Genomic DNA, 26496 nt, shown 5'->3' with positions numbered 1-26496 from the left:
CTACTGCAGTTACTCTTTCAGTTGTGCTACAAATCATTTTCTTAATGTCTATTTACCTAGAAAATAAACCACTGCCAAATTTGGGTACTTGATTCCCGTTCACAGGAAAGAAATGCCCTAACTTGGAAGGTGAGATTTAGAGTAAAAAATCCTGACTCCTCCATATACTAGCTAAATAACCCAAATCTACTCAATCATTCTTTCTGAACATTAGCTTTTGTATTTACACCTGTCCTACCTATTGACTAGAATAGTTGGGGGGAAAACCAAACATGTTAATGCCTTCTGATAAAATATATTTTTTTAAATTTCAAAAAAAGTTAGAAATAATTTTTTGGGACACATACATCACAAGTCCTCTCAATCAGCTGAGTTATTTTTAATGACTATTAGTAATTCATATAGATACTAATTCACCTTCAGACTTAACTATTTATATTACATCATTTTCTCACCTATATTTTCACTCTAAATGATGATTTGGGAATTCTTCAGAGATGATTTGGGAATGTATAGGTTCCTACTCCCTTGTTTATAATTCCAAATCTAGAAGTTAAGTGGTGGTTGTTTTTGTCAAAGTTTATTTGGAGGCAAATTCTGGCCTGAAGTGTTATGGGGCTATTTTTTTATCTTTATTTAACCATCTAAGAATGAATCTTCATATATTTTACCACAGAAATAATGTGTTTGACCAAAATGTCTGACTGCTACACATCCTACTGGGTATGTTATGAAATATGCAGAATATGTACTTACTGCTTTTCTAAAACCCAAAATATTCTGAATTCTGAAACACATCTGTTCCCAAATGTTTCAGATATAAGGGACCCATATCTGGATCTTGGTCTGAATGGGAAGAATGAGTATAGAATAACTTCCCTCATCACTAAACTAGCTAGTGGTGAGAAGCAGAAAGAGCAGACCCTAGGTCTCCTCCAGTTATCAGGTGTAGTAGCTATTTTCAAAGTGCAACAGTATATTTTTCTTTATTTGTTTTTTAAAACTTGGAGAGGGAATACCTATTAATAAATATAGTATATTTTAGACTACTTATTTAAGCTTTGATATATTTGCATTTGCATATAAATAATTCAATTCAGAAATAATTTGTTACAAACCTAAGATACAAGTATATATGAATTGTTTTATTAATAAAAGCTATAATTAGTAATAATTATTAGTAATTACAACAATTGCTTTAAATCAAGCATATAATTGACAATTACTGCTCTGATTTAAAAAACAGCTAATAGATTTTTAAGGATTTTAACTTGTCCTGAAGGAGCAAAAGAGTAACTGAGTAACTCCTATTTTTATTCAATCTTGATTCAATTTCTTATTCTTTCAGATAATAATAAAGAATTTTAAGAAATGTCATTACCTTGATTTAAATAATTTATATCCTATCTCATGGGGATAAAGAAATACATTAAATAAAATAAAGCTTATGATGGTTTAGAGAGGAGAGCAGAAATGAACAGATAGTAATTTTTTTGGACAAATACAATTATGTGAATAGCTGGATCTAATGTCAGAAATTGAGGCTATCTAAGGAAATTTAGTCATGGAAGGTCACTCTATAAATAACAAACCTATTTTCTTTTTAAACAAAATTGTTTTGGCCCTGGCTGTTGTGGCTGAGTTAGTTGGGTGTCATGCCATGCACCAAAATGTTGCCGGTTCGATTCCCAGTTAGGGCACATGCCCAAGGTCGCAAACTACTGAAACTTAAAATGCACTTACTTCCACAACACATTCATAAACTGTGTCATCCAACAAAGAAACCTTGCAATGCATGTTTCTGTGTCTTCTGGTTGATTTCTGGGAAGCTTTTAATTCACTTTCTGCTTTTGATTCAGGACTTTCTTCTTTCACTTCTATTTTAGAGCACTCTTCAACTTCTCCTTCCTTAGTTTCAAAATCTGGATCTTCTCTGCGTTCTTCCTGAGCAGGCTACATGTGCATAACATCACCGAGTCAGTATTAAAGACATTTCATAAAACATGAAGTATACACTTCTACCTATAATAATGCTACCAATAAAAGCACTAACTGAAGAAGAAAAACTGTTGAAACAAATATGTGATACTAAGATTAAATAATTATCTTTCTATAAAAGATACTACAATCTCCCAAAAGATCTACAGACTCCACTATTCTTAAAACTTCATAATAGAAGGTAGAATCCCATCTTTTAAATCAATAAATGAAGGTTTCAGGTATACTAGAGGACATCAATCTGTTGCTTTCAGCATTATATGTTCCTCCTGACTATGTATGCCATTATATAATTTTAAAGCCTATCAAAACTTTAACATCTCTCTGCCATGCTCAATTTTAGCAAGGTTGCTCAGTGAACCGCAAAATGAGATGTAATTTGTCACATATTCAAAATTTTATGAATAGCTAAGAGGGGTTCTTAGGACCAATTTTAGAGCATAAAGCAACATATATAGTAGGCTAACAACTGTAAAGACCAATTAACTGATACCAGGTATCAATCATGATAAATGCAAAGATTCAAAGAAGCAAGAAACAGATTGAAATCTGGGTCTCCTAGGGCCTGAACCGTTATGAGGTTATTTTTTATCTTTATCCATCTTAGAATGAAACTTCATATATTTTACATTTACATCCTAAAGCGATAAAGGTAAGTGGAACAATATTTTGGCAGACTTTCTTACTTCAAGCACAACAAAATTGCTGGAAGATTCTTAACTAAAACTCAATAATTCTTTCTTTTTAAAAGAATACATGGTTGACATTTAGGAAGGATTTAACTATTTAGCTCTTGCATTACATATTAGAAGAGGTCTAAAAGGTTCCCTCCCAACCTCATGACCCTCTTAAATGTAGCCTCTTTAGAAAGGCCTTCATTAGCTATCTTATCTATACCATTCTTCACATCACATCAGTACCTTGTGTGTTGCCTTCATAACATTTATTATGATAAATTATTTTGTATTTACTACTTTTTTGTCTCCTCCATTAAAATATAAAGTCATCAAGAGTAGGGATGATGTTTGTTTTATAAAAATAAAGCAAACATTTACATAGCAATTACAACAGGCCAGTTACTGCAAAAGCATTACTCCTATGAACTCATTTTATCCTTATAATAACCTCTGGGGAGGGTACTATTATTATCCCCATTTGACAGATAAGAAACTGAGGCCAGAAAAGTTCAAGTAACTTGCTTAGGATCATACAGTTAATAAATCACATGTCAGTCTAGCTCCAAAATTCATGATCTCAAACCTCTTCACCACATTGTAGTTTTTATTTACCAATGTATATTCAGCTTAGGGCCTAGTACACATAGTAGGTTTTCAATAAATATTTGTTTAATGAATAAATAAATATTAAAACTGACACATGGCTTCCAAAAAAATCTAAGGCACTCTAGATGAAAACTGGTACAGTCCTATAAGGCAACCTCACTTTGTTAAAAATCCCGGATAGAAAAGAACCACTAAAATGAATTTCTCCTACATGTAAGAAATATGACTAAGCACATAAACCTTTATTCACAAGGTTCTGACCCACAAGGTTGTGACTGAAAATACTAGCTTCTAAAAAGCCCCAAAATGTGCTCCTTTAAACAATATCCCCTTGAAATATTATTATTTACTTTGTTTCCTTTTCTCTATATGTAAATAAATACCTGCACACAATTTATGCCACTTCTGAATTAATGAAGTTTCAATGACTGAGATTTTGATTAAATCTAGAATTAATTCTGTCTGTCACCTGTTTCAACTTCAGTACTAATACTATGACCTTTAGACAAAATAAACACCCTGATTCAAACGTTAACTAGAATGAGATACGGATTCTTCCCTACATAACACAGAGGACAAAAAAAGCAGTTAAAAACCTCTTGAAAGTACCAGGCTTTCTGAAAGATGGTATAATTTAACTGTTGGTATTCTTAAAATAAAAGTAATGATATTGAGATATGTAGGGTTTCTTTGCCTTTATCGTTCATGTTTACTAAATGAGCAACAATTACTGACGTTGATTGAATGCTTACTATATGACAGGCAATGACTTAAGTAAGGTTTCACATGTTTACCTCTTTTAATCTTCATAATTGCCAAATGAGGTAGATATTATTATCCTCATTGTACAGAGGAAGAAACTGATGAAGCAAAAGTGTCACTTCTCTATGATTTGAACAATCTTGATGGCTTGAATCACATGGTTTTTATAAGATTTCCAATAAAAGAATCATGTCTGCTGCTAACTATCCCACTCCTAATAATTCCAATAAAATAAACTCTAAACCACCTGAATTCTTTTTTCCCTTTTATTAAATATTATGGGCTTGTTCCACTATTATAGTAAAATGATATATAGGCTGCATACATTCATTTGATAAAATTCTTTCCTTTCATTTTGTTTTCTTTGATTTATGCCATATAAGTATCCTTTTAAAAATCAAGTTTCCCTTGACTACATTAATTTATTTTTAAAAATTTTATTTTTCAATTATACTTTACATTCAATATTATTTTGTATTAGTTTTGGGTATATGGCATAGTGGTTAGATAATCATATACTATGCAAAGTAGTGCCACCAATATTTCAAGTACCCACCTGGCACCATACATAGTTATTACAATATTATTGACTATATTTTCTTTGCTGTACTTTACAGCCCCATGACTACATTCATTTCTTTAGAGCAGAAACTCCAACACTTCATGCTACTTACTACTATCAATGCCAAGTTAACTGGCTAGTAACAAATAAAACCAAATGTTCTTAAATGAAAAATAAAGTGTCTAACCTAGCCTCATTACACCCACCTCCCACACATTCACATACCCCTACCTGTGTTTCTGCACTGCTTAACGAGTGAAGATCCAAAGATGGGTCTGTTTTGAGTTCAGGTTCAGGAGCTGCAATTGGGGCCTTTAAAATGATCTCTTCATCAAGACTTGCTGCAAATTCTATATCTTTCTGACCTCCTTCACCTTTCTCTTTAGATGACTCTACTTCTTTGCCTTCTTCCTCAGAGACCTGAGATTTAGGCCTTTTGAGAAATGAGGAGAACAGCCGTGACAGGCCCCTGTTCTCTGACGTCCGATCCTTGTTCTTGGTCAAGTCTTCATGGGTAGGAGTGTCTCCATTAGATGTTGTCAGTTTCTGCTCACATTGATTATCTCCCTCAGCTGCTGCTTCAGAAGCCTTTTCCAGCTGAGTTTCTTGTTGGCCTGAGTTTGTAGCTCCCTCACCCTCTTCCTTCTGCTGTTGGTGCTGTGAATTTTCAGCCTCAGCCACTAAACTCTTCTCTGTTGTCATGATGTTGCTATTAAAATGAAGTTGGAAAAAGAGGCTATTATAAGCAAAACACATTCCTGTAGGCGAAGCCCTAAATCAGGTCAAGTGTGCTAAAATTAAGATATTTAGGTATTTAATCACCAACAGACAGACAGTACTCTAGTCCATTAAATACGAGGCTTTCCATTAAAGCACAAAAATATTTACCTACACATCCTGAATAAATTATTAATGCCTTGACTTGCTAAAGATATGCACATAGAGAAATTAGCTTAAAATAGTACCTCCTGAGGTCGCCTTATGAAATGTATATTTTAAATTCAACGCTCAGAACTGTACATAGCAAATACAGTTTTATCCTGACTAAAAAAAGGATCTTATGTGTTTAATGTCCTCTGAGGGCATCAACCTGAAAATGCGAGGTTTGCAGGAATTACTCCTCTATACTCCAAAAAGATGATGAGATTAAAAGGTCCCCCAACCCTCTATTGTTCTTTTTTCCCTATATTTCTTAGAATGCATAGACTTCTCTATTAAGAACACCAAATTCAGAATTCTGATCATTTATCAAACTTGACAATGGCAATGATAAGTATAGTTAAAAGAATCACAAAAAAACTTAGTTTTTCATGTTGCAATACTAAATTACAGGCTCTTGCAGAAGTATCCCTCTTTAAGTTCTTTAAGACCTTTTCTTCCTTCTGACAAATGTGATTCTGAATGCTCAGCATTTTTAAGAGTAGGCAGTTAAACTATTACAATGTAGGGAAATAACAGAGAAAAATAAAGAAACAAAATAGAGAAGAAAAATTTAGAAAGCAAACAATTCAATTGTAGAAGAGGAAGAGAAGGTAGGCTGTAGACCTCACATATTTCTAGTCTCTTGATCTCGAAATCCCAGTATTATTAATCAAGCCTCACAAAAACAGCTAAAAAGCACTGTCACACCTTGTTTACTAAAGAATAAGCGACACACAAGGCAACTTTTGAGACACAAGGCAATGAACTTGACTACTGATGATCTTACATTTTGATTCACTGCCATACCTGAAAGTACTCCATTCAAAAAGCTGCATTTACGTTGTCTTTACATCTGCTCCATACTATTTATGTGAAGTAATTTTATTTGGATGTTAACAATCTCAGTTAATTAACTATATTTAGCTCATTCCCTCCTCAGGCCCTTGGCACATGCTGTTCTCTCTACTTATGACGTTCTCCAAAGCTGGTGCTCTTCTCATTATTACCGTCTCTGCTCAGATGTCACTTCCTTAGAAAGGCCTCCCACACACATCCTGTCTAAAGTAGTGGCCCTTACTCCTCCAGATGGCTTCACACTATTGCACTTATTATTATCTACAATTATCCTGTTACCTTATTTGTCCTCTCCTTTTCCCTCCCCTCAGCTAAAATGTAAGTTCCATGAAGACAGAATACCTGGCATATTATAGGCCTTCATAAAAGTTTGTTGAATTAATTAATTTCAACTAAATATACCTGACAAATATAAACTGCAAAGGCATTCTCTAAATTTATTCAAGTAACTTTGCTTCATATGCATTATATTCATTCATCAACAAATCCTCATCAAGCACCTAGTACAGGTCCTATGCTAGGTGCTGGGGATACAACAGTAAACAAAACAAAACAAATAAGGTCTATGTCATTATGGAGTTTATATTCTTGATTCAACTTTAACCAATATGAAAAATATTCAAGAGAAATCTTATTTACAATATAAGCAAAATCTAAATGATTGTGTATAAATGGAACCAAAGCAGTGAAAAGGGAAGGAAGCTAGTGGTGTTGAGCACTGTTTCTGTACCAGGCATCCCATGTCAGGGACATTATCTACGTTATGTCAATTAAGCCTTTCGACAAACCTGGAAGGGAAAGAAGAATCACCTAATCTTAGAGTTGAAGAAATCTGAAACTCAGAAAGGAACTTGCCCCAGGTCATTCTGCTAGTAGGAGACAAACGAACCACTTTAAGTGATATTGAACTAAATAAAGGTATTATATTAAAAGAAAAAGCCTTTATGTTGGCTCTTACTGCTAATCTACTCAAATTGTTTTAAGTGTTAAAAATATTTTAAGTAATATAATAAAAATATTTATAGAAGCACATTTCCTAGTCTCATTTACTAAAGTTATCAAACTTACTCTGCACTAATATGTAATCCAGTCTTTATAAACCCCACTAAAACATTTACCAACCAATATACATTCTTAATTTGTTACCCTAAGTGAAATATACTTGTACTTAAATAAAAGAAATAAAATTACCTTCAATTCCTCCTTACATTAGGTGTAGACAATTGATTTTTACAAAATTCTTTTTCTTTCATCTCTAAGTAATCAATTGTGACCCAGAAAGAAAATCTAGATATCAAACCATCAGTTATTCTAAAAGAGTAATGATATGAGAGCAACAATTTCTTCATACTGCTTTTGCAAAAATAAACAGAGGACAGGCTGAGGATGTAGCACTATTTCATGGATTTCAGATATGACTTTAGTAACAATCCATATGCTATATGTGTGCTTGCTAAACTTTAATGTGAATCAAATCACCTATCAATCTTGTTAAAATACACATTCTGGAATACAGGTCTGGAATAGGGTCTGAGACTAGGATCCCAACAAGCTCCTGGATGTTGCCAATGCTGCTGGCCCGCTGACCATATTTTGAATAGCAAGACAGAGAAAACCACTATTACTTTGGGAACATACTCAAAATGCCTGAGAAACAAAGATGGTAAAAAGCTATTTTTAGAAAGTAGGATATGAACAATGAGAAATATTTGACACAATCAATAAATGCTCAACAAATGCTTGCTGAATTAATGAACACAGCAAAGAATGCAACCAACTAGTAAATGTGGAAGCTAAACCATTAACTTTTTTTTTAGAACTCATTTAATACTTAATAAAAAGTTAATTGAAATTTTTAACCATAGAGCTGTGACAATTCCAAGTTGTACATGTAGCCATGACACTTGCCCAGTCAGTATTCTTATCTTCATTGATATGATCTCTTTGCCACATTTAGGAAGAAATGATCAAGACATATGAACAAAGAATCTGAGAATACATTTTGCCACATAATTGGACATATGTAAAAAACAAGCTGAACATAAGAACAGATGACAACACAATATAAAGAACAGTTACATAAGCAGAGGGCAAAAGAATTATTTTGCAACATACTGAAACCAACTTCAGGTAATATCATAAATGGAAGACAACAATTAGGAAATCAGACAATGAAGTATTCGGCAGAAATGCTACAATTCAATCTATGCAAGAAAAAGTAGATAAAAATAAATTATTTAAGGATGGTTTTTATGTATATTATTTCCAGCTATGCACATGGGTAGCAATCTATTAGTAGATAGGTAGGGTAGGGGAGAGAAATTGTAAAATGAAACCAAAAATCAGGCAAGTATCTTCAGTTAGCTCTGAGGTTGATCAGAATTTTTTAAAAATTAAAAATAGCAAAAAGAAAAATTCTATGGGCCATTTACTAAAAGCTCATCCTGACAAATCTATTATACATACAGCCAAATGCTTCACATTAAAATGATAGAATGGGTAACCAGAGGAAAATATACAAAGAAGTCAAACAGTAAAAACAGGATAAATGCTCTACAAATAGGCCCTTCCTCTGTAAATAATACTATTTTTCATTCTGGATACAAAATCCAAAGGAGGTATCTGTTTATGTAATGTCTGAAAGAGGTCTTTTGATTTAAAAAAAATCAGCATGGCACTGAAGACAAAGTAATGAGTTCCCATTCCATTTCAATCCTAATCCTCCAAACCCTAGGAATTATACCCCATCTGGTATCAAAGATACACTTGTTTTAACAGTGTGCATCTGTTGACTGCAGGCAAATCAGATCTTTAAAAACCTGATACTGAGCAGATTGCAAGTGCTGGACGCTATCTTTCATCTTTTTTCTATCTCTAACATTAGGACAGTCAGTACTCCATTAATGCTTCTTAGGTGGAAAACTTTGTAAAAACACTACAGTTTGGCATCACTAAGAAAATTTCCCTTACAATCACTACTTAGGGATAAAGTTTAACGATTTACTTATTGGTAATACTCTTCAAATTAGCTCACTGAACACCTGTAAATGTTTAGAATGTATGTAAAGATGGAATGGGGAGACAGGGAAAGACAGGCAAAGAGGATAGATTTAAAAAGGACTTGAATAACATGCTTAACAGTTTGGACTTTATCCTGAAGGCAGTGGAGAACCACTGAAGGTTTTTAAACAGTAAAGTGGGTAAACAAAGCAAAGGCAGGAGAGGTTAGAGAAAGAAATGCGGCAAATGGCTGGGTAAATTCAGGTTATCAGTGAATAAATTCACAATGGGAGTCCCTAGGGAAGCTGAAACCAATACTGGGCAGAGAAATTTGAAAAGCCTTTGCAACCAAAGCTTAAGAACTACTGTCGACCTTAGTTTCTCTAGCTTATTCTCATTAGCATGCTTCTCGTTAACCCAGGTAGTTTCATATCTGAGCCTGAAGTCATTTTTATAATATACCTTCCTTGACCCACTCTGATAAACGGCTTAATAAAAGAAGTATAGCAATATAATCAAAATAGAAAAGAGAAGGGAAAAGAGATGGGTATCTCACAGGCATCTCAATACACATGTCCAAAATTAAACTCTTGATTGTCTCTCTTTTCCTATCCCAGAAAGTGGTTCAATTACACCATCCAGTAGCTCAGGCCAGATACCCAAGCACCATCCTTGTCTCAGTCTTCTCCATTTGCCTTCCCAGTCAAATCCATTTGTCAGTCCTATAGAGTCTTCCTCCAAAATACATTTAGAACAAGTTCACTTCTCCCCTTCTCTCTACTGCTACCACATTTGTGCAAGCTTCTTTCACTTCTCACCTGAACTACTACAGGTCCTTGAACAATCTCAACAACCTCCCCATGTTCTACTTTCCCCCTAGCCTCTATACTCTAATCAAGCTAGCCAAGTGCTTTCCTGCCTTAAGACATTGGTGCATGCCATTTCCTTAGGCTGGAATGCACCCCCTCCCCTGCAACAAGTCTGGTTTCTTCTTTTACTTCAAGTTCCGGCTAGAATAAGTCCTCAAACAATCTTCCTTGACCGTCCTAACACCTATATAAGTCACTTCCCAGTCTTCTATTCCAGAACCTATTTATTTTCTTCACAGAACTTCTCTCAGTGCCTAAGAACATACCTGTTGCTTACCTGTGTAATATCTGTCTTCCCCACTGCACCACTACCATCTACACTGTAATATCCGGGACAGAAGATCTGTTTTTCCTTCCACAGTATACCTAGTACCTAGCACAGAACACTGTAGGTACTCAATAAGTATCTGTTCAGTAAATTAATTAATATAAGGAAAAAGAATAATTTAGGTTGAACCACATCAATTATACATGTACAGGATGGAGGTTATACAATTTGATGATAGGTCACAAGAAAAGGATGTTAAGGTCTTGATTGAACATGCTCCAGAGATAAATTCTAAAACAGCTAACAATCTTTAGCTGCATTTCCAGATTTATAGTAACCAGAGCACTCATTTGACTCTTCAACATATATTTTCTGAGAACATTATGATGTTTTATACAATATGGTTAGTGGGGCTACAACAGTGAGAAAGACAAACAAAGTCCCTGGCTTCCTGGGCTTCACTGTCCATGCAGAAGATCATGGAAAGTAACAATCCTTCAGTTCTCATTATTTATATTATATCTTAAAACTTACATTCTGTTCTAGGTAGTTTATTTAAAAGAAACTAGAATCTGTATGAAGAAGAGATAGAAGATGATGGAACTTGAAAGCACATAATAATAAGGTAAATAATTGAAACATATTGGAATGCTTAGCCTAAAAAGAGAATCCAAAGCAGGGACTTGCTGTCCTCACAAATCTCAAGAGTTGCCAAATTCTATGTGATTACTAAGGGCAGAACTCAGATTAGTCTGTGGAAATTACAGACACAGGTTTCATCCCAATAAAATAAAAGAAATGCCAAATAATTAGAGATATCTAGTAATTAAGTGAACAATAGTGAGCTTATTATCAATGGAAATATTCACTCAGAAGCTGAATGGTGATCTGTCAGGGATGTCAGAGAAAGGGTTCTTCCATGAAGTGGTTCATTACATTAACTGATCTCTAAGGGTCCATCCAATGCTAAAATTTTATAGGAAGGAAAGTAAGGACTAAAACAAAAGGGACATTACGCGAGTGATGCAATAGTTTGTTTTTTAAAGGCTGTATTTTAAAGTCAGAATTGCCATTTAGGTTAGAAAAGTAATGGGGGAGGTGGTGTAAAAGTCCCTTTTGCTTCTCTAATCAGACAACAGAATCCAGTGGCATTCTTTCAGACAGAAAGAAAAAAATGTTCAAACACTGAATTTTCAAAAAGTATGCTAAAAAATAGTTTGTTCTCCGATAAAGTCAATTCCTTCCAAACCACAGGAAAGTGTCTTTCTTTTATAATTCAATTTAAGTACACAATTAGCACTTCTAGAAAAATAGGATAACCACTTATATGGTTTTCAGATAAAAATGGTAATTTAAAATATACAAAAGTTTCTTTGTGATTCTCCCTCTATCTTCCCAAAATTATTTGGACCTTAAGTTACTCCTTATGTAGACTTTTAAAGAATACTTGTGCCCGGCCAGGAGTGGCTCAGCAGTTGAGCATCGATCGACCTAGGATCCAGGTGATTGGGTTTGATTCACAGTCAGGGCACATGCCCGGGTTGTGGGCTCATCATTGATGCTTCTATCTCTCTCTCCCTCTCCTTTCCTCTCTCTGAAATCAATAAAGATATATTTTAAAAAATAATAAAAATAAAATAAAGAATACTTGTGATACTGGGTGAACCAAGAATGTCACTTAGCATGAACATGTTGTTTTCAACAACTTGCTTTTTAATTTAAGTCATTTCTATGGTGACTAACACCATTGAATCAACTCATTCAGAGATATTTTAATTTTTTTTTATTTTTTATTTTTTTAAAATATATCTTTATTGATTTCAGAGAGAGGAAAGGAGAGGGAGAGAGAGAGCTAGAAACATCAATGATGAGAGAGTCATTGATCGGCTGCAGCCCACAACCCGGGCATGTGCCCCGACCGGGAATCGAACCCCGATCGCCTGGATCCCAGGTCGACGCTCAACCGCTGAGCCACGCCCGGCCAGGCCAGAGATATTTTTAAATAAACAAACTCTTACTCATTTCCTTCTAAGACCAAAAAAAAAAAAAAAAAAAAAGATCTCTATAGAATTCAAGCTTGTACTGAGACAATGTATGGACATAATCTAATCCCACCCAGGCCCTCCCAGAAGAATATACTACCCCTATAATTACTAGGCATCACAGAAAGATATGAGACCAAAAAAAAAAAACTTTTTCCATAGAACTGAGTTTTACTTCTTTTAAGTGTCAAATGTGTTAGTTTAGTCATTCTGAATAGAAACCATTACAAAATAAATTATATGCTTTCTTGTTTCATTTTAAAAACCTATAGAACATAATTAAACCTTTACTCATTTAGTCATCAGTGTGAACTTCAACTACTATGCAGTTGAAGTAATGTCCTCAAGGACTACTAAAGTCTGTAGGGAAAGTAAGTTCTGCCATGAGAATACCTGAGTACAGTATTTATTTTTTTTATTTTTTTTAGTATCTGCCTTTAATAGTTTTCCTGTTTGTCCATTTGCAAAATTAGCTCACATTTCTTGCTGATGTCAAGGTGGCCTGCCAACAAGTAGCTTCCAACATCTCCTCTTCTAATCTGCTATTTGCTAATCTACCATTGACTAGGAAGCTAATAGCCAACTGTGTTAAAACTGTGTCTAAAATAAGAGTTAAGTGCTAAGAAAGAGTAAGGCCAATGTCTCACCTTACTGGAATAACTTCAACACATGGATTTTATGAAATCTATTTTAGCCCTTCTCCAAACAGATTCCAGAGTATCTGAATCTTTCTTTCATATGTGATACTTGGAATCAAATACATTTTCCTAAGTGATTGAAATCAGAAAAGTTCTGATATGAATTCAATTGTATAACCTAATTCTGAACTGAAAACTGAAGTGAATTCTCAGAATAAAAGCCAAAATCTTTTCTTCCACCTCTCCTGCTGCAGCCACATGGGTCTCCTCACCCTTCCTTAAACTCGCCAGGCACACTCTCCATCTGGGCCTTTGTATTTGCTGTTCCCTCTGCCTTGAAGGCTGTTTCCCAGACAGCCACAAGGCTTGTTCCCTTGGGGTCTTTATTCAAATATCACTTTCTTGGCCGCCCTACCTAGAACTGGAGCCCCCACTGTACTTTTTTCCTTTTCCTTTAATTTTCTCTGCAGTACTTACTATTCTTTAATGACATACTATGTAGTTTTTCCTTATTTTATTTGTCTGTTTGTCCCACTAGAATGTAAACTCCACTGAAGTAAAGGATTTTGCCTGTTTTGTTCATTACTTCATATCTGACACTTAGAATGCTGCACCAATAAATATCACTTGAACAAATAAATGAGCCAATGAATAAAAGAAACTGATCTTGATATGCTTAATACCCCCAAACTATTTTCCTCATGATAAAAGATGTACACAAGTCATTTAGTGAAGGGTAAAGAAATTCAGAGTCCAGACATAGTCAAGAATACAAAAGGCTTATTTATATATCGATGGTATTCAGAGACTTCAAATGTGGATATTGTAACTCCTTTTCAAATAAACTGATGATGGGCAATAATCAATATCAGAAACTTTATGTTACTCTTCTAAAGCTTTTTTAAAACTTATAAATACTATTTTAAAGAAAAACATTCACTCACAAGGAGAATGCTTTTGTAATTTAATTATAAAACAATCAGCTAAATTATTGTGTTGCCTAGCCACAAAAGGAAATTAATATGCCAAGACCTTGAAAATGCTCAAGCTTACTCCAAATATTTTCTTGTATAGTCCAGATAGTCTCTAACAAAGGTAACACTGAAAGGAAATCAGGGTGATGAGAATCAATGCAAATGGTAATAACGTTAGATTCCCCAGGGTGCACAGTTCTAGGTCAGTTCCCAGGAGTCTGAGTACAGAAAGAAGTAGGCCTAGCCATTCCTACCTAACCTCTAGGTCATTTTTCATTTACATGTGCTCTGAAAAAATAAGGTTGTGTTTCAATACTGCCAAGAGGACCGTGCACCAAACTAGATACCAGAAACACTATTAACTCATTCTATATCAACATCTGATTCATTCTTCTTTCTCTTTGATAGTCTCCAGACTAACACCTATTCTTTTTTTTTAATTCTTTTTTTATTTTTTAGAGAGAGAGAGAGAAAAAAACATATATTCCTGCTGTGTTTGGCAAATTGAGCATTCTTTTCTCTTTTTTCTTTTTTTTCTTTTTTTGACAGTCTCTCCACATAGGGAAGGGAAAATGGATTATCTAGAAGTAATCAGTCATTAGCAAAATCAATGGACATCCCCATGAAGATGTCGAAAAACTATTTCTAATGTTCTCTAACTTTCTCTACATAGTATCTCTCATGGAAAAGGCTTTTGCTATATAGTGTGGTTCTATCCTGCCAAAACCAGATCTGACAGATGTAAGCCATACGTATAGAATACACTGCCTACCCAACTTTAATGCAAAAGCTTCCTATTTAAAGGTTGACTTACTCCAGATTCAACCACACTTGTATCCATTCTTCACACTATATACTATTTAGTCTTTCTTAAGCAAAGCTTTCTTCATGTCTTGCCTAGAGAATTCTTACTGCTGTCTGGCCGGACATGGCTCAGCAGTTGAGCGTCGACCTGGGATCCAGGCGATCGGGGTTCGATTCCCGGTCAGGGCACATGCCTGGGTTTCGGGCTCGATCAATGACACTCTCATCATTGATGTTTCTGTCTCTCTCTCTCCCTCTCCTTTCCCCTCTCTGAAATCAATATATTTTTTTAAAAGTTAAAAAAAAAAAAAAGAATTCTTACTGCTATTTCAAGGCCAAGCTCAAGTTGCAGCTCTTCCAGGAAGCCTTTCCTTAACTCTAGCTCTCCATCATCTGTCTTTGTCTCCTTGAAATTTAGAGAGCTTGTTTATACCACATTACCTAGTATTTCGTTAAATACTGCTTCTGCAATTATTTCATGTGTATTACTAAACTGCAAGCTTCTTGAAGGCAGGTTTTATATCCTAAATGTCTGTATTTCCCACAGGACCTAATAAGAGTTGAATAGTAGGTTCTCAATAAATAATATTCTAGATGATTCCTATTGTGAGTTATTTTTATAGTAATGTAAATATTAAACCTTTACATACAATTCTCTAATCATGGAATTCCTAATGTAATTCTCTAATCATGGAATTCCTAATGTTTATTTGTGGTTATATGTTGCATAAAGATAGTATTAGTAATACTGATTGCAACCCAACACAAAGTTGTCAAGCAACTTTCCAAGAAATGAACAGCTCAATCTGTGACAGCTTTCTATAAATCTCAAGAAAAAGTTCTTGTTCTTAGAGACCTGTAGTGTAGATCTGCTAAATGAGTGGCAGTTACTTACTTTCAATTCTTTGAAACAAACTTTTCCATACAGCTGTGTTTACTCACACCATGTCTTCTGTATTTATACTAGAAGTGTAAAACAGCAAAGCCCAGATCTCTCCCCCCTCCTCTATACTTTCCCTTGCCTTTGTTATTTGCCTTTCTGCAGCTTGCTAGCCAAAGCCATAATTAGCATCCCACAGGGACCTGTATTTTTCTAATAAAGAACAGCCTACAGCACAATGACATGTATACACACACAGCCATGTGTGTTCCTAACAAATTAGGAATATTTTACACATGCAAGCCTTCAATAGCTAAATGAGAGCACTTTACATGGCAGCTGCAATTGACTCAACACTGACTGTAGATTGATTCATCCTTTCTCTTACTGCACACACAATCTAATTGCAAGAAGGGAACCAACCTAGTTGAGACTACGTAAAATTATGGATATAGGTCCTAAAGCAGACCTTAGTAAGTAAACCACATTTGTCAAGGAAATTTTTTTTCACAAATTACTACAGCCTGGCCGGGTGTGGCTCAGCGGTTGAGCGTCGACCTAGGATCCAGGAGATCGAGGTTCGATTCCCGATCATGGGTGTTTCTCTCTCTCTCTCCCTCTCCTTTCCTCCCTCTGAAATCAATAAAGATTTATATATATATACATATGTATATAATTACTACAAAATTGTGGTGTGTTACATGACAGTTTACTGTGATTTTGCTATAAAGTCATAGTTTTCAGCCAGACAAATTAATTAGTGCTTCTTAAGATACTCAGACAGACTGCATATATATGAAGGCTCTGGATACTGTTCCCCATTTCCTTTGCTGTCCAGTTTCCTCAGACTCCCACCCTGCATCACCTTTCACTCAGTCTTCTCCACAGCTTGTCATTAACCTTGTCAACACATCCTTTCAGTAAATGGAGGAGAGTCAAGTAAAAGAATACATTATCAAACTGAAGAAAAAGACAACTCATTTGTTAAACATTTAATTTACAACTAAAATTCAAGTAGGGATAAAAGACTTGTCCCTTCTCCACTATGGCAATATGTTTGAAAATTCCTTCACTCATGTACAAATAACCGTTGTAACTGACCTATGTGCTTGCGTTAGTAAGTGTTATTACTATTAATTATAATGACCAACTTACTTCATTGAAAGTAAGGGCCAAGCATGGAGACTTTGGAGTTTATAACAAAGGGTCCAAAAAGCTATATGCACCAATATTGTCCGTAGACTAAATAATGGTTCCCATATATATTACTATTTTTCAAATGCACGTAGATGCTGCTATGATTAATAAAATCAAACTATATTTAAAACATTTAACAACAATAGTTTTGTCATGTATTTTGTTGTTAATAATTACTAAAATTATAGCTACTATCACATGAAGATCCACTAAAATATTTTACCTGAAAAGGAGTCTATATAACTGATGGTTATTCATTGAGACTGAAAATTAAAGATGAGTGAAGGTTGAAAATCTCAACCTTAAGGTTGAAAATCACTTCATGAGGCTTGGCTCCTTGAATTGGAATTGTATATAACTCATCTTTTTGCTGCCAGCAAGTAACATATAGGAGTTACTAAATAAATGTGCTTTTAAACTAACCTGAACATGGCTTCAACATGGGGGAGTCTGAATCTCCCTTCTGCATGTTTTTCAAGTTGGTAAAGGATTTTAAAACCCTAAAATTTTTAAACCTGTGTAGTGTAAAATAGAAATATATTGTATGAAGTTACAGCCTCTCCTTAGAATATGTTACTCAAGAATAAATTTTTTTTACCAAGTTAACTGGCATATCTAATCTGTAAGATTCTACTCTAAATGTGATTGAGATGTCATCACTCATCATTGACTCACACACATAATGGTTAATGAAAAGTTCAGGATCTAACGCTAAACAGAGGGGTTCCCTGCTTTGAGGTCCCTCAGATCAAACTACTTTCAATCTCCCTTTGGGAAATATTAATCATCTCGAAATAATAGTTATGCTTTGCAGCAAGCAAAAGCATCAATGCTGATTTGTCAAGGACAGGTGCCAACGGGTTTGTTTTTTACTTTTGCCTTTTTTTACTTTGCCTTCTACTGTGACAATAAATAGCACAGTGTAAAACAATGAATCTTTCCTAATCATTTGTCTCATTTATAACAATATCAAAAGCCTATAACATAAAATGGAAAAGGAATGAGCATTAGTTGGTACATAATAGAAAATATAAAGGGATAAATTAAACAATTACAATAGCGGTTCTCAATCGGGGGTACACATCAGAATTACTGTGAAATATGTTAAATATAGATGCCTAGCCCTGGCCAGGTGGCTCGGTTGGTTGGAGTGTCGTCCCATACACCAAAAGGTTGCAGGTTCGATTCCTGGTCAGGGTACATACCTAGGCTGCAGGTTATATCCCTGGTCAGGGGGCATACTGGAGGCAACTGATTGATGTTTCTCTCTCACATTGATGTTCCTCTCTCTCCCCCTTCCTCTCTCTCTAAAATCAATAAAAACATATCCTCAGGTGAAAATTTAAAAAAATAAAAATACATATATGTGTGTATATACATATATAGATGCCCAGCCCCAGCAGAGTATCTTCAAGAGTGTTGGGTTTTTTGTTGTTGTTGCTCTTTAAAAGCTCCAAAGGTAATTCTAATGCAGACTTTTGGTTAAACTTGAAACTAAAGGGTCTCAAAGTGTGGTCCCTTTATTCATAGCATCAACATCACCTAGGAACTTGTTAAAAATGTAAATTCCCAGACTCCCCCCTGACTAAATCAGAAACTCTAGAGATGATGCCCAGCAATCTGCTTTCACAAGACCTCCAAGTTACTTTGATGTATGCTCAAGTTTGAGAACCTCTGCTTTAGACCATGGTGTCCATGCCCTCTTCATTAACTCCATAAGATGAAAATGAGATTTAACTAATACAAATACACTTAAAGCATTTTTTAATTTAAAAAAATGTGGTGTGTCTTAATGAATCAGTAAATTAACACTAATGTGACTTTCATTAGAAAATGGTTCAATTTGCCAAGTTCTTGGATCAGGCTTCCTTTTTAAACATAAATGTGCCCAGCATTAGACAAGAGATCCACAGTTAACATGCTATTTTGTCTATTCTTCATTTGGTCCCGGGTAGCAGGAGTTTTTCAAGTCAGTTATTGATTGCAAATCTTGAGATGGGGAAAAAATACATGGTTTTTCTTTCTTTGTTTTAAGACTAAATGATGTCTAGAACAACTACCAATTTATAGACAATACGAAGAACAAAGAAGCCTGTTAAGCCCTACGATGGAAGTGAAATAGGCAAAATCCACACAAAGTGGAAATTCTGCAGAATAAACAACCTGATTTCTTCAAAAAACAAATTATAAGAAAAAGAGAGAGAGATAAAAAGGAACCCATGGGTTAAAAGAAACTTAAGAGACATAGCAATCACTTGCAATGGATTCTAACTCAAAATTTTTTTTTAAATGTATTGCAGACAATTGGAAATTTGAACTCTAAATGGATATCTAGCATTAAATAATTGCTGCTAATTTTTAGGTGCAATAATGGTATTATAATTATGTTTAAAGCATACTTATCTTTAAAGAAATACCAAGTTATTACAGATAAAATATGTCTTGGATCAGCTTCAAAATAACATAAGAGGAAGAAAAGCGGGTAGATGATAGAGAAGAAACAAGATTGGCCATGAGTTGCTAACTGTTGAAGCTGAGTGATGAGTGCTTGGGGTGCGTTATAGTATACTGTCAATTATTCTATCATATATGTTTAAAGTTATCCACAATGATAAAGTTTTAAATTAAATAAAGTTCAAAGAGATTGGCAAAGCTGTGACAGTAAGATTTGTTCCATGGATTGCCTGAAATATTGAAATCAGGAAAAGAGTCAAAATAAGCCTATTTATACTTTTAGAGTTAAAACACAAATCTAAATACTGTACTTTGCAATTTAAGGAAAGAGATGGCTAAAGTATATTCTTGTGAGCTGCTCAGTTTTCTCAACTATTTTTAATTCTCTAAGAAAAGAATTATATGACCAGTATTTTACCATCCCAGTGTTTGGTCTGTACAGATAATTACACTGATGACCTCAGCTGCCCAAGGCATTATTAAATGGTTACAGTGTATACATATGCTTTCTTCCCTTGAGCCATGCTCTCAACTTCTTCCTAAATGGGGTGATAGAGGAACCACAGCTGAGGTCCTGCATAAAATCTGTCACAATGTTTCCATGAAAAGGCAAGTTAAATCTTTATCTTCATCCCAATTTACACAGAAATTTATTTCAAAAAATAAGAAATTGGCAAAAGAGAAAAACTTCAAGATAGCAGCCCTTGTCTGGAAATACTTATCCTCCAAAATGTACATAATATACATAATTGATACTCTAACACCACTATATGGATATAGTATATTTTAAAATATACTATTTAAGAAGTATACTAAAGATAACAGTGGTTATCTTTCTATGGAGGGATGTCTTTCTTTCTCCTTTTCAGTATTTTCCAGATTTACTACCATGAGCATGTATCACTTTGATAGCTAAGATTTAGAAAAAGTGCCCCTCCACTCCAGGGTCAGAAGAAAATTTATCTCACCACATTATATAGCAAATTACAGGTCCCATTACACAATTCAATTTCGACGAACTTAATACAGGCTATAATTTTGTTTTTGTTCTACCCTTATCCTTGCTTGTATCTCCAATATGAACTAGACATCTTTTTCTCAAGAGTACTCATCAGTGAAGAGACAAGGCCACCTCTGTTTATTTTTCCATAGGTTTACTTCAAAGGGTAGATAACATTAATCTTCAAATTACTTCCTACTTTGAAATCTCCTGGTTTCAAGAAATATCCATAAACTAGTGTGTGTTTTTCTAGACAACTTCTGTCTGCCTAAACCAAATCCCCTTAGAAGTTATCCTCTCATTCAAATTTTTTCTAACTGATTTGTTTCTACTCTCTTATTGTACTCCTTTCAGTCTCCTGCTTCAGTTCCTCCAACATATATCAAATCACTTCATTTTTAGTATATTTTTTGCTCAGTCCCTACCCTATTTCTAAGCACCAATACATTGGGATAATGTAAAAATAAAATTTCACGTGATTCAACCTAATGTTCAAACTGATACCAGGTTCAACATGATTATTAATTACATGTAGAGGTAGAGGTAGGTTTTTATAAATGCATTTTCTCAATACTTAAAAACCAACAACTATACCACCACCCTTAGTAAATTGAAGAGGTACAACTTTCTTCACTTGGCCTTGATATAAATGTGCAGAAACTGCTCAGTGCCTACCAAAGATGTCTCTTTTTCTTATTAACAAAATCCCCATAAAATTAAGGGCACAATGTGTCCAACTAAAAGGCTACATTTCCCAGCTACCCTTACAGATAAAGAGTGTGCCAGTGGGTTATAAATGGAAGTCGTTGCCCTCTGGCCTTCTACCCTTCCCCCTAATGCCTCCTTGACTAGAACGCAGATGGCTCACAGGGATGTATGCAGTCTTATGACCTTCAAAATGGAAGCCATATGTTAAGGCTGGCAGAACATAATTTAGAATGAAATTAGTTCCCTAATTTCATGGGACTCTGAAAGGTTTTTGTTTAATATACATACAGATTTTACTCTCTAAAATAGTGTGGCTTAAACATTCACACTAAAAAGCATCCCAGTTATACTATATCTAAAATCTGGTTACCAAAGAAAGGGAAAACAATTTACTGATTAAGAGTCTGGTTCTAAAGTTAAACACGAATCTAAACCTGTTCAGCCAACTTGCTACCTATGTGGCTTCTTGGACACTTAACATTTCTATGCCACAGTTTCTTTATTAAACTGTTCATAGTTAGGGTTGTTCTGATTATTAAATTCTAATGCTTAGTACTATACATGGTATTATCTTGTAAGGTTGAACAGGTATACTCTATGACCCAGCAATCCTACTCATAAATATCTACCCTAGAGAAACTTTGATGTGGTTATACATGCCTACATATCCAACACACACACACACACACACGGAGACATCTCACACATACAAGTAGACATATACAAGAATGCAATGTTCACTGAAGCACTGCAATGTCTATCATCAGGAAAATGAACAAATTAATTGTGGAATAGTTACACAATGAAATATTATACCATAGTAAAAGTGAACTGACTATAATTACATGTAATAACATAAACATGCAAAATTAAATGATATATTTCTAAGGATATACATATATATGTATACATGTATACAGTAAAGTTATTTTTTAAATAAATGTAAAATACAAAATGCATAGCAGCAGTTATCCCTGAGAGGAAAGCAGGAAAATGGATGGGAGAGGGGAACACTGGTAGATTTAATAGTACTGGTAATGTCCTAGTTCTTTGGACATTAGGATTGATAATCCTAATGATGAACAGTAGGATTATAGATATTTCTTTTATTATACTTCCTAAATTACATTTTATGTTTTATATACTCTTTTAATGTATCAAAAGTCAAATAAGCATATAAAAATAGTGTATAAGGATACTATGCTGATTTAAATAAATAAAAAAGAAATTCCATTCTTGCTACATTCAAATAGTTGCTGCTTCAGTTTCAATAACCAATTCTTACCCCTTAATACAAGTAAATACAGTGCTGTCCTTAGCAGCTTTCCAAAAACTGTTGATTTGTTTTTTTTCTCTTGGAGTACATGTCAAATTTCTCTTGAAGAAATAAAATTTCTATTATGATTTGAGACATACAAAATATAATTTCTACAGTATGAACAGTATAAAAGCTAAGATGTGACAATTTCCACAAGTATGTCTTATAAGGAATCAGGGGAATGCTTAAAGAGAACACGAAAAAATTTGTAATTATTAACTTCAATTTATAGCAATCCAAAGTGTATTTTAGTCATTATACTAAAATAACTGAAACAATTTTGCTAGTTAACAAGAATTAATATGAAATATCCTAAAGCTAAACATTAACACATTGTTTGCGGGTAGTTTTCATCGCGCGCTCTACTACCAGTCAAAGTAAAACGTATAAACACGTTTCCCGCATACAATGTGTTAAGATGTCCAACCTATTCTGTAGGATATCTAAAATAACTGTATTTTAAATGGCATCCAAACACTGGAAGTCCCTAGTTGCATCTAACAAAAAAGAGCCATTCATCCTCGAGGGATTAAGAGGCCTATTTAAGATTCATAATTAAGCAAAGAATTTAAAGTTACACTTATCTATTAATTTGGCCTTCCTTTTTGCACATACCCACAGCTGCTCCATTCCCATTCCTGAATAATTATTCACCCTCCATCGTCTTGCTTTTTGTTTTCCCAGCACACTCTGCATATTCTCTCCATACACAGGATCTTTCCTTTCAGCCATGATGTAGGCTTCTCTATCTCTCTCCTTTTGTGCGAGTTTACTTCATTCCACATTAAAAACACAAAACACCTGAAGTATTCATGAACGCTGTTTATCCTTATAAATGTCTTGAATACATCGAATAGCATGAAGTAGGCCAGAGAACTCTAGGATTTAAACCAGATAAATATCTTCTTCATTATTTTTATTGCTCAAAGTTACATGCTGGGTACTGGGGAGAGGAGGGAGTATAGGCATGAAACAAAATGCAGTTGCTACCTTAATGAAGTGAAAAGTGGAGCCATTATTGCAAGTAAAATTCTGATCAAGTATTATTCAAGTTATAATTATTTACACATTACACTCCAAAAATTTCATCTAATGGAAATCAACAGACCAAAATAAAAAGTGGGCTCTAAAATATCAATATCCAAAATTTTCACATCAATGCCTAGCCATCCTGAATTGTTAATGTCCACATTTTGCCAAGTTTCAATTCAACTGGCTATGGATAGGTGAGACAGCAGGGGAGATTTCTGTTTCGAATAAGAAGTTAAAATAGATAACTTTAAGGTTCATTTCAAGCATAAAAGAATTATATACATTAGTAAAAAGCTACAAACATTTATGAATGGAATAAAATATTACACATTATCAACAACCCAAATCTGTGTCAGCACTATTTTTATTCTTACATTCATTCACAATATCTATTTGAAAGACAAATTCATCTTCTTCAAAGATAGATTTTCCATACACCATACCATATCCATTCTCCTGTCACAGTCACAATGGACATTCTGACTGATTTACAAGTATAAACACAGCCTGAGGCCATCTAACAAAATCAGATTATATTAATCAACACTACTACAACATTTCTCGCTAATTTTAGATGTCAATCTAATTCAGCCAGTCCAACAGGATTTGTATCATTGAAAGCAAATTTACTTTCTAATTTTGTTGTCAAATCTATTTAAATAACTATACTAAAACAGACAACTAAAATGTAAAGATATAGTATTCTAATGATATGTTAACATATACTCTAACAATAACCTCACAATGCACATCAATCCAGTAACTTTAGCCCATTTTCTAATTTAAAGACAATAAAAGAAAAACAGAACATTAAATACATATACCTGATACATTCTACTGGTCTACAAGACCTTTCCTTCCTTTAGAGTTATGAAACTCTAGAGTGATACTATGTTGCAATGTAGAAGATACCTTCTTAAATCTATTCTCATTTATAATATTTTGGGTTGTGATATAGGTACTTTAAAAATCATCAGTTTAAAATTTCTAAACTGCAGAAGCCAAGGATTCACCATCATAAACAAACATTAACTGAACTATTATGTGACAGGCATATCCTTAAAAAGACATACACATCATCTTTATCAATATGACTTTAAAAAAAAAAAGAGAGACGCTTTATGTCCCAGGTGGTTTTCCTCAGGTACACATATTATCCAAGAATTGTCTGCATACGATTATCACCAGATAACTAACCAGGTAACAAGAGGGACTACATGGTCACAAAATCACAAAGTCAACTATAGCATAAGCCGAGCCAATTTAGTTTATATCATCACTAATAAAAACTATTTTTATTACCCCCAAATTTGTAAACTTATAAATAGAATTACATTCTGCTTTTTCAGTTTAGTTTTGAAATCTTGACTTTATTCCTTAGAATCAAAGAAACTGCTTTTATAGAAAGCTTTTACCAAACTAACATCAGATTGTTTGTCCCACCCACCAGGTTTGAAACCTATACTCCTCGTACATAATAAGAAAGGAATTTTTCTTTTCTTTTTCTTCCAATAAACTGAGTTAATGTTCCTATTAGAATTAAAAGAACAAAGAACTAAAACTATATGGAGTCAGAGTGGGGGTATGAAATCCATAAAGCTCCATATTTCCTCATCAAATGAAAAGTTTTAAAGTTCAGAAAGAAGTATCATAAATGTTTACAGTGTTACTGTTGTTTGATAAAATTATGGGTAATTTTTAGTTTTGGCTTTATACTTTTCTTTATTGCCCAAATTTTCCAAAACTCCACAACTATTACATTTATTTATTTATTTATTTATTTATTTATTTATTTATTTATTTATTTATTTATTTTTAAACTATCTTTATTGATTTCAGAGAGAGGAAGGGAGAGGGGAGAGAGAGAGATAGAACATCAATGATGAGTCGTCATTGATTGGCTGCTTCCTGCACGCCCCCCAATTGGGGATTGAGCCTGCAATCCGGGCATGTGCCCTGACCAAGAATTGAACCTCAATCTCCTGGATCCTAGGTGGATGCTCAACCACTGAGCCATGCCTGGCCAGGCCACAACTATTACTTTTAAAATCAGGGTGAAAGGCATTTTAAGTCATTTATTTCTATGGATCTTCTTTGCAGAAAAACTATCTCTGCTGATAAATCAATAGCACAACTTAGGTAATTTTTGACAAGTATCTCTTACAACTCAGTATAGGCTATTAAGAACAATTCTTTCTCCAAAGGATACTCATCTAACAGACTTGTTTATAACCACATACAACTCATTCTTCCTCATCATTTGACTCCACACTAAATGTTACAATAATCTGGTATTCTATCAAAAACTGTGAAATACATCCTGAAAACCAAATCACCATCTAGTGATTTTCTATGTGCTTTTCATATCCCATACTTCAGGGTAATGGGTAACTCATAAAGACCTTCAGACACGAAAAGTCCCCAGTAAGAAAAGTAAATGTCATGCTTTCATTTTCTTATCAAGCAACACATTGAATATCCTAATACATATTTCTTGGCAAATCACACGTCAGACAGTTGTAAACATTTTCTCTTGGTTACACAACATACCAATCTCTGGATATTTTGGTTTCCCTATTTAGGACCAGAATAACTTAAACGTAATTGTTAACCAAACTAAAGCAGTGCTGGGACATGAGAAAGAATCAACCTGGACTTCTGCCTCACACCATATAAAAAATTAACTCAAAATGGATCAAAGATATGATTTAAGTGTTAAAACTATAAAGCTTTTAGACGAAACCATCAGTGTAAATATCCATGACCTTAGATTAAGCAATGGTTTCTCAGATATGGCACTAAAAGCACAAGAATGAAAAAAATTTGATTAATTGGACTTAACCAAAATTAAACACTTTTGTGCTTCCAAGGACACAATCAAGAAAGTGAAAAGACAATCCACAGAATGGGAGAAAATATTTGCAAGTCATA

At 34.2% G+C, this 26496-nt stretch overlaps 1 protein-coding gene across 6 annotated transcripts in view; it reads right to left on the bottom strand.

Moving 5' to 3' along the window:
* Nucleotides 1–26496, bottom strand: part of EPB41 (erythrocyte membrane protein band 4.1) — a 117305-nt gene that overhangs the window by 67733 nt on the left and 23076 nt on the right. For all 6 annotated transcript variants that reach the window (XM_087820253.1, XM_087820254.1, XM_016217052.2 and 3 more), the window contains exons 2-3: nt 4837–5314; nt 1744–1953 (exon numbers count right to left, since the gene is read on the bottom strand). In XM_087820253.1, the coding sequence (XP_087676379.1) occupies nt 1744–1953; nt 4837–5307 (681 nt within the window). In that variant the 5' untranslated portion in view covers nt 5308–5314. The remainder of the gene's footprint in view (nt 1–1743; nt 1954–4836; nt 5315–26496) is intronic.

Source organism: Miniopterus natalensis, chromosome 9 (genome assembly GCF_054644295.1).
Source record: "Miniopterus natalensis isolate mMinNat1 chromosome 9, mMinNat1.hap1, whole genome shotgun sequence".
NCBI lineage: Eukaryota > Metazoa > Chordata > Mammalia > Chiroptera > Miniopteridae > Miniopterus > Miniopterus natalensis.
Note: the sequence above shows the minus strand (reverse complement) of the source record. Positions and strands in the feature narration are given on the sequence as shown.